Genomic DNA, 9,852 nt, shown 5'->3' with positions numbered 1-9,852 from the left:
TACAAGGCCGTACAAGGCCGTACGGTCCGTACACATCCAGACAAGTGAAACCTCGACCGCGGTTACAAGAAGTTACCCAAGTAACTTATGGGAAGAGAAGGAGCTTTGGCTGATGAATCAGACCGTTTGAGGATAAGAGAGGTGCGGCTTTACAGGCTGGCACAGCTGGAAAGGCAAGAGCATCTTTGTCCAAGATCCTAGATGCTCCAAGCATGTGGGAACGCTGATTGGCCGAGTTAAAGAGAGCTTATCCTAACCTTGTTGACCTCACATGCTTAGCTCCTCTTTATGATTTCGAAAACCCTAATGATCTCTCACTATATATTGTAACTCTTGTCATTAATAATAAACATACAGTTCTGAGTCTATCTCTCTACATTCATACTCTCTTAATCATGATTCCCACCTAAAGTCTTCATAATCTCACATTCTGTTCCTTAATCTTCTCTAAATCATTTCATTCTCTTAATCTAATATGGTATCAGAGCCAGGTTACTCATATTCTGGTTTCTAATCTCATTAATCTTCAGCTTCATTTCATCTACGGTTGTTCTTTAAAGCATTTGGAATGGAGGAAAGCAAGAGCAAGACTCTCTCGGTGGCTGTTACGTTGAAGGGTGGTACTAACTACCTGTTGTGGTCTCGCTTGGTGAAAGCAGCGGTTGGGAGCAAGGGTCTATGGAGCCATATCTCTGGTGGAACTCCAAGACCAGTTGCTAAAGAAGGAGAAGGCGGTCAAGAGCTGGTGGTGGCAGATCAAGAGAAGTGGGATCAGGATGACTTGAAGGTGCTTACGGTGCTACATGGGTTACTTGAAGCCTCGATCTTGGAAGCATACAGCTACTGTGAGACGCCAAAGGACCTGTGGGAGACACTCCAAAAGGTCTATGGTAACACATCTAACCTGAGCCGTGTGTTTGAGTTGAAGAGATCGATCAACACACTTGTGCAAGAGGAGGTGGAGTTTACTAAACACTTGGGAAAGTTCAGAGCCTTGTGGTCAGAGCTAGAGATGCTGAGGCCCAACACCACTGACCAAGATGTGCTCATGGAAAGGAGAGAACAAGACCAAGTGTTCGGCTTACTACTCACCTTGAATCCGATCTTTAATGATCTCATCAAGCACATCTTGAGGTCACCAAAGCTTCCCTCCCTTGAAGATGTGTGTGCTCAGATACAAAAAGAAGAGGGATCAGTTGGGCTGTTCGGAGGCAAGGGGGAGCTCACACTTGCAAACCAAGCTGATACTATCCAGGCAAACAAGGCGGCTTACCGCACTGAAGAAGGGAAGTTTGGAGGGAAGTGTGACCATTTCAAGAAGCAGGGCCATAAGAGGAGCCAATGCTGGATTCTGCACCCTCACCTCAAGCCAGCAAAGTTCCTGAAGGATAAAGAAGCAAGGGCGCATCTGTCTGAAGGGGCAAGTGAAGCTGGGACATCCGGAGCTGGGCAGACAATGCGAGATGGTGAAGGAAAGGCCTTAACTACCCAACACACTCCGGGGAAGAGCACTGATGGTGAGATGATAAGGAGATCAGACATTGATGCCCTCATCAAAGCTCTCAAGGAGAATGGTAACTGTATGAACTCTCCTTTAGGATACTCTCTTGCTGCATCCTATATAGATAGAACTGATGGATATCTAAGTCATAGTATTGAGACTACTAGAGCACCTAGAACTCTAAACAGCTTGAATGATTTGCCTAGAACCTTTGCAGCTAGTAATGTGATAAATATGAGGTTTTCAGAGTACCAGTACTTGAGTGATGTAAGAACAGATGAGAGATTGTTGTGTGATGAAGTATGAAGAATAGAAATGAGTTTAAGAGAATCAAAGAGAGTATGGGAGAGACTGAGAACGTGTATGGGAGATTAGAGAGAGACTTAGTAACAAAAGAATAAGAACCAAGAACAAGTTTATGAAGAAGAGAGACTCTCTCAGCTTAAAAGTTTACAAAGTGATCATAAGAGGCTTATATATGCCTTTACACAACTTATATCACAAACCTAGATCCTAAGGCTGTAATTAAAAGATAGAATGGATGGTAAGGATGAGAGAAGACTGGTCTTGATGTTTCTGGTGCTAGCTGGCGTGGCTGATTCAAATGGAAGGCTCAGATTGCTTCTTTTGAATGAAGGGAGGAGATGGGTCTTGGCTGTAAAGGTAAAGCTTCTTTTCCCTTTCCAGCCTGTCTCTTGGACCACAAGATGCTCAGGTATATTCCTTCCCTCCATAAGCCTTCAACGGTCACTTAAGATAGGATTGGATCAAAGTAAACCGCCCTCACATTGCTCATCTTTGATTTAAGCTGAACCGGGTGACTTGGGCGTGTGGAGTGGCCGTACGGTTGATGGTACGGACCTCCTGTCCGTACCACAATCCCTAACTATGCACATTGCCTTATCTCCTTCTTGACTGATCCCAAACACCTTCATGATTCACCCTAGACCGTACAAGGCCGTACTGAACGCCCTATCTTTGCACCACACTTCCATCTTCTCTCTAACTCCTCCAAAGCCTTCACATGATCAGTCTAAGTCTTTCCTAGACTTAACTTCACAAGATAACTACTTCAGAACACTTCTGAAGCTTGATTGAACTCTTCTAGACATCTTCTAGAGCTTGCCCTATTGTTGTACAAGCTCTATCTTCTCTTCTGTTCAACACTCCCCCTCAAGCTTGACTTTAGGAGATCCTAAGCCAAGCTTGGAACTCTGAAGAGTCTCCCTCATTAAAAACCTTACAAGGAAAACCCATTGGGACAAAACCTTGCAAGGGAAAAAGAGTAGAGCTCTTCAAAGCCTAGGGATTAGCCAGTGAGCTCTTGTGCCTTAGAACCAGTGTGGTTGGACACAAGAAGCTCTGGATCACGGCCTAACAGGTGCAGCAACTCTTCACAGCTTTGCGCACACTTCACACTTCACACTTCAGCTTCACCTCTTCATGGAACCGGTTTGAAGTCTCCCCCTCTCAACTGACTTCACAGCCATCTTAGAGAAGCTAGGACACGACCAGATCATCTTCAAAACACTAGTGAGGCTGATCAACACTTCACACACGGCTTGCCCTCTTCCTAGAACTGGTTTGGATCTCCCCCTCTCAACAGACTTCTCAGCCATCTTAGAGAAGCTCGGAACTGACCAGGAACATCTTTAGTGAGGCTCAAGCAATGGTACCTGATACATTATCCCAAAGGTGCATCAGTACCTATCAAAAACAAGAAAATGAATATCCTGCATCACACTTGATGCACACAATCTCACAATTCAATCATAATCATCTTAAGTATCTTTTCAAGCACAAGCAATGAATAAGATGAATGAAAAAGATTGAAAAGAGTTTTAAAAGTCTAAGGGAACTTCCCTTGTGTTTTTGTGAGTTTCCTAACTCGGCCAATGCACCATCTTCATGGCATCATCAACTTCTTGGAACGGCAGAATGGATTTATCAGCTTCTCCTCAATCACCTCTCATTGAAGCCGCATTGATGGAGAGCTTTCTTCCTCACTCTCCAAGGCTGCTCTGAACAGCCTCTTGCCTAGACACGCCACTGACTTGGTCCGGTTGATGATCCTTGAAGAAGCTTTTGCAAAAGACTTGTTACTGACCATGGATCATATGCATTAAGACTCCCCCTCAAGCTTAGAACCGAGAATAGAAGGAGCTAAGCTTGTGATGATCCTATGCATCTCCATGGTCTAATAACGATCATCTTTCATGATAGCTTTCTTCTTGTGAGTTTACTCTCTTCCTTTACCAGGAACTAGGGTGTTTGAATCACCATAGAGAGTCTCACAAGACACACTTCTCATTGCATAATGACCCATGCTACACTTCCTGTAGTCTTTGGACTGGATATGTCCAATGGTATTATGCAATGGCCATCTCTCATTGCATAATCAATCACACTACACTTCCTGTAGATTATGGACTAACATGTCCTAGTGATGATATGCAATGGCACAAGACCTTTGTCACTACATTCTTGGCTGTTGGCGAGTTACATGTATCACTTTCCTTGTGTACCTAACACCACCACAACTCAATGCAAGATCAGATCATCCCATTGGGATCAAACCAAGATAATTTATCCTGTTTGATCACCAATGCTTCAGCAGAATATAAACCTTGAAACAAGCCAATCAATCAAGGCAAGAACAAGCAGTTTTCAATCTCTAAAATGACAATGCAAGCTTTAAACAATACATTGACAATTTAGGCTCATTTTTAAATGCATCAATACATGAATGCACAATCCTAAAGCATTAACTATATGAATGCAACAGGTTCAATCCATGAGACATATTAATCAAGATCAATGATGCAAGCAACTTAGACAATTTCTAAGGGTTAGGAGGTTTGCTTACAAACAAGAGATCCGAGCTGATCTCTTGAACCTCCATGGGCATGATCAGCTTGCAATGGTCTTGGTTTAAATTGCATCACCCTCCTGGTGATGCTCTTTCTTTGCATGTCGACTGTCCTCTCTACACTCATCTGATGTGTAGGCTATGGTGACTAAACCACCATGGACAGAACCACAAGTCATCTCTCCATTGTCACAACATCCTCTCTACCCTCTTTGGAGCAGGCTGTGGACTTCCCACAGAATGTTGGCAACAGGCTTCATTCTATCATTCTATTGTAATGATAGGGAGGAAACAGGTCTTGAACTTTAGCTCTTCAGGTTGGTCATTTGAATCCCCACCGCAAGCTTGAGACCGAGAATGAGGGAGATCCAAGCTTGAAATGAGCCTCAATGAACTTCAAGACCAGGAGCACATCACCCTAACAGCTGCGCTTAAATCACTGATCCACCCTTTTGCCTTCAGCTTCAAGTACCCTCAGATCACCAGCCTTCCTCATGGCTTAGATGGTGACCTTCTTCTTCTTGTGTGTCTTGAACCAGGAGCTCAACAACCTTGTGGCCTGCGCTTCTTAAACCGGCTTCTACACACAAGAACCTTCCCATTGCTCCACACAATGGTTGGTCTTTCGCTTGTATGTCTTGAACCAGGAGCTCAACAACCTCGTGGCCTGCGCTTCTTAAACCAGCTTCTACACACAAGTATCTTCCCATTGCTCCACACAATGGTTCAGGTCGTCCTCTTGTCTTGGATAGGTGGTGAGTAAAGAACACTTCTTGTGAACCTGAAACACCACTCAAACTCCAGCAAGGATAAGACACAAGAGTATTGGGATCAATCCTTGATTAATCATCAAGTTTGATTCCCAATCTCACAAGCATTGCAACAGATTAAAACAAGTCATTTTCAAGTTCTATCTTTGCAAGCAATCTCTCTAAGCACAAGCATTTTCAGATTATGCAAGCTACTTAGGCATTTTCTAATTGATGCTAGACTTTCATTGATGGATTAAACATAGGCATTAGCATCAGTAAACATAGACATGCTTATGTATGCAAAACAGCTTTTCAAAACATGTTGCAAGCAGTAGAGACATTCTACTCAATTCTACAACACATTCATGATGATTCAAGCTATGGCAACACACAAGACAATGCAATAACAAGACATGAGATTCTGGGACTCTAGACACCACTCACAGCACAATAAATAAAGACACAAGCTCTTATTAAGGGTTAGGAGGTTTGCTTACAAACAAGAGATCCGAGCTGATCTCTTGAACCTCCATGGGCACGGTTCACTTGAACTCGGCAGGTTTGAGGCTTGGATTCAGTATCCAACACCTCTCCTTGGTGTGCCCATCCCTCTTGCAATGCTCACACTTCAGGCCTCTCCTATCCCCCTTCTTGTAAGGCGCCTTGTTGGGCTGAGAGCTTCTTTCAGCTTGAGAAGCAAAGGAGAGTGTTTCCTTTGTTCCAAACAGCCCGATTGTTCCCTCCTCCTTTTGGACTTGGGAACACACTTCTTCAAGTGTTGGGAGCTTCTCAGACCTCAAGATATGTTGAATCAAGGCGCTGTAGGCAGGGCTGAGGGTGAGTAATAGGCCAAACACCTTGTCTTGCTCCCTTCTTTCAATCAACACCTCCGGATCAACAGATTGGGGTCTAAGCATCTCTAGCTCAGACCAAAGGGCTCTGAACTTGCCTAGATGCGCAGTGAACTCCTCATCCAAAAGGGATAGGATGTTGATGGACTTCTTGATCTCAAATACTCGGCTGATGTTGGAGATGTTCCCATATATCTTGTTCAGTGTACTCCAAAGGTCTTTAGCACTCTCACAGTATGAGTATGCTTCAAGGATGGATGGAGACAGTGAGCTATGGAGAATGGATAAGACCTTGAGGTCTTCTTGTTCCCACTTCTCCTCAGATACAGATTTGGAACCGGATTCACCATCTGCTGAGCTTTCATTTGAACCGGCAGTCTTGGAGAGCTTTGGAGCATCCGTGAGGCAATGGCTCCATAAGCCTCTCCATCCTAGAGCTGTCTTCACCATGCGTGACCAGAGAAGGTAGTTGGGACCATTGAGAGTAACAGCAATGACAATGGTTCTTTTGGACTCTATGTTGAAGTCGGATGAACAAGACTGTCAAAGAACTCTTCAAGGTAGAAACTTGGGACAAGGTGAGCTGAATCTTCAAGGGCGTGAGCTTGGGAGCTTGTGGATGTAGCGGAAGTCTTCACCAGGAGTCTGAGGAACCTGGCTCTGATACCATATGAGGTTTTCAGAGTACCAGTACTTGAGTGATGTAAGAACAGATGAGAGATTGTTGTGTGATGAAGTATGAAGAATAGAAATGAGTTTAAGAGAATCAAAGAGAGTATGGGAGAGACTGAGAACGTGTATGGGAGATTAGAGAGAGACTTAGTAACAAGAGAATAAGAACCAAGAACAAGTTTATGAAGAAGAGAGACTCTCTCAGCTTAAAAGTTTACAAAGTGATCATAAGAGGCTTATATATGCCTTTACACAACTTATATCACAAACCTAGATCCTAAGGCTGTAATTAAAAGATAGAATGGATGGTAAGGATGAGAGAAGACTGGTCTTGATGTTTCTGCTGCTAGCTGGCGTGGCTGATTCAAATGGAAGGCTCAGATTGCTTCTTTTGAATGAAGGGAGGAGATGGGTCTTGGCTGTAAAGGTAAAGCTTCTTTTCCCTTTCCAGCCTGTCTCTTGGACCACAAGATGCTCAGGTATATTCCTTCCCTCCATAAGCCTTCAACGGTCACTTAAGATAGGATTGGATCAAAGTAAACCGCCCTCACATTGCTCATCTTTGATTTAAGCTGAACCGGGTGACTTGGGCGTGTGGAGTGGCCGTACGGTTGATGGTACGGACCTCCTGTCCGTACCACAATCCCTAACTATGCACATTGCCTTATCTCCTTCTTGACTGATCCCAAACACCTTCATGATTCACCCTAGACCGTACAAGGCCGTACTGAACGCCCTATCTTTGCACCACACTTCCATCTTCTCTCTAACTCCTCCAAAGCCTTCACATGATCAGTCTAAGTCTTTCCTAGACTTAACTTCACAAGATAACTACTTCAGAACACTTCTGAAGCTTGATTGAACTCTTCTAGACATCTTCTAGAGCTTGCCCTATTGTTGTACAAGCTATATCTTCTCTTCTGTTCAACAATAAAACCATTGATTGTAGATTCAGGAGCATCTCATCACATGATTAGTGACACTAGTTTGATTAAAAATATAGAACCTGCTTGTGGAAATGTGATGATTGCTAATGGTGATAGAATTGCAATTAAAGGAATAGGAAATCTAAAGCTGTTTGATAAAGAGTCTAAAGCATTTTATATGCCTGAATTCACATCTAATTTATTATCTGTTAAAAGATGTACTACTGATTTGCATTGCAATGTTATCTTTAGTCCTAATGATGTGAAGTTTCAGGATATTGATACAAGGAAAATGATTGGCAAGGGAGTTACCAAAGGAGAGCTTTATATGCTAGAAGACATAGCTCCTGTTTCCAATTCAAGTTGCTCGTTTAGTTCTATTTCCAGTTTGAATAATAATGCATTGTGACATGCTAGACTAGGTCACCCACATGTTAGAGCCTTAAGCTTAATGTTACCAGGTGACATGTTTAAAAATAATGAATGTGAAGCATGTATCTTGGGCAAACATTGTAAGACAGTCTTTAAGAACTCAACTACTATCTATGAGAAATGTTTTGATCTTGTGCATTCTGATGTGTGGACTGCTCCTTGCTTGTCTAGGGAAAACTATAAGTATTTTGTAACATTCATTGATGAAAAATCCAAATACACCTGGTTAACACTCATTAAAACTAAGGATAGAGTTCTTGAGGCATTTAAAAACTTTCAAGCTTATGTATCTAACCATTATAATGCCAAGCTTAAGATTTTCAGATCAGATAATGGTGGGGAGTATACAAGCAATGCCTTCAAGCAACATCTAGCCTCACACGGAATCCTTCATCAAACTAGCTGTCCCTACACTCCACAGCAGAATGGAGTGGCTGAGAGAAAGAATCGACACCTCATGGAGGTTGCAAGATCAATGATGTTCCAAACAAATGTCCCAAAGAGATTCTGGAGTGATGCTGTGATCTCAGCCTGCTACTTGATAAATCGGATTCCCACAAGAGTCTTGGAGGATCAATCACCATTTGAAGTGTTAAACAAGATCAAGCCATCTCTAAGCCACTTGAGAGTGTTTGGAAGCCTTTGTTATGTACTGATTCCGGGAGATATGAGGAACAAGCTGGAACCTAAGAGTACTAAGGCTATGTTTGTGGGGTATTCCACTACACAAAGAGGATACAAGTGCTTTGATCCTCAAACAAGAAGACTCCTAGTGTCAAGAGACGTGAAGTTTATAGAGACTAAGGGGTACTATGAAGAAAGAAGCGGGGAAGAATTGAAGGATCTAGCTCAACCATCTGACAAGGCTGCAAGCCTTAGGATGATCTTGGACGGTCTTGGGATCAATACAACGCAGGATCCAAAAGGGCGAGAAGCACCAGTTCAAAATGAAGCTGAAGACACACCCCATGCTGATCATGAAGGGGGAAACCAGTCTGATGGAGCTCATGAGAATGAAGGGAGCGCAAGTCCTGATCAACAAGGGATGCAAAATGAAGATGAAACTGAAGAAAGAGATCAGTTTGAGGTACAATCTGAAAGAGGAGAAGAAGGAGAAGTACTGAATGAAGCGGCAACTAGGGAACCGGGGGTGGAGATTGATCCACTTATGGAGACAGTACCGTTAAGAAGGAGTACAAGAGTGAGGAGGGATCCATCTAACTGGACCAATACCAGAGTCTACTACAATGCTCAAGCTGTGGCACATCCTAGTCAAGCTGTGTGTTCATTTGCTCAGTTTCCAGATGAACATCACGCATTTATGATCAGTTTGGATACAAGCTATATACCAAGGACATATGATGAGGCAATGAAAGACAAAGAATGAAGAGATTCAGTTGCGGATGAGGCTGATGCTATGATTAAGAATGAAACCTGGTATGAGAGTGAGCTGCCTAAAGGGAAGAAGGCAGTGTCTTGTAAATGGATATTTACAATCAAGTATCTACCTGATGGAAGGATTGATAGGAAGAAGACAAGGCTGGTGGCTAGAGGGTTTACTCAAACATATGGAGAAGATTACATTGATACCTTTGCACCAGTGGCTAAACTTCACACAATCAGATTCATATTATCCATTGCAACAAACCTTGGATGGGGCTTATGGCAGATGGATGTGAAGAATTCATTCCTCCAAGGGGAGCTTGAAGATGAAGTATACATGCATCCTCCTCCGGGACTAGAGAGCATGGTGAAGCCCGGAAATGTGTTGAGACTTAAGAAAGCCATCTATGGACTGAAGCAATCTCCTAGAGCTTGGTATCATAAGCTGAGCACAACCTTGAATGGA

General features: G+C 43.1%; 1 protein-coding gene across 1 annotated transcript; it reads right to left on the bottom strand.

The window, feature by feature from the left end:
* Positions 1-3,978: 3,978 nt before the first annotated feature.
* On the bottom strand, positions 3,979-7,590 carry LOC117129681. The gene is made up of 2 exons (XM_033282989.1): positions 5,650-7,590; positions 3,979-4,397 (listed from the first exon to the last, which is right to left on the bottom strand). The coding sequence occupies exon 1, from the start codon at positions 6,421-6,423 to the stop codon at positions 5,665-5,667; it is 759 nt and encodes a 252-aa protein (XP_033138880.1). The 5' UTR covers positions 6,424-7,590; the 3' UTR covers positions 3,979-4,397; positions 5,650-5,664.
* Positions 7,591-9,852: the final 2,262 nt, after the last annotated feature.

The sequence above is a fragment of the Brassica rapa genome, unplaced genomic scaffold, assembly GCF_000309985.2.
Source record: "Brassica rapa cultivar Chiifu-401-42 unplaced genomic scaffold, CAAS_Brap_v3.01 Scaffold0046, whole genome shotgun sequence".
NCBI lineage: Eukaryota > Viridiplantae > Streptophyta > Magnoliopsida > Brassicales > Brassicaceae > Brassica > Brassica rapa.
Note: the sequence above shows the minus strand (reverse complement) of the source record. Positions and strands in the feature narration are given on the sequence as shown.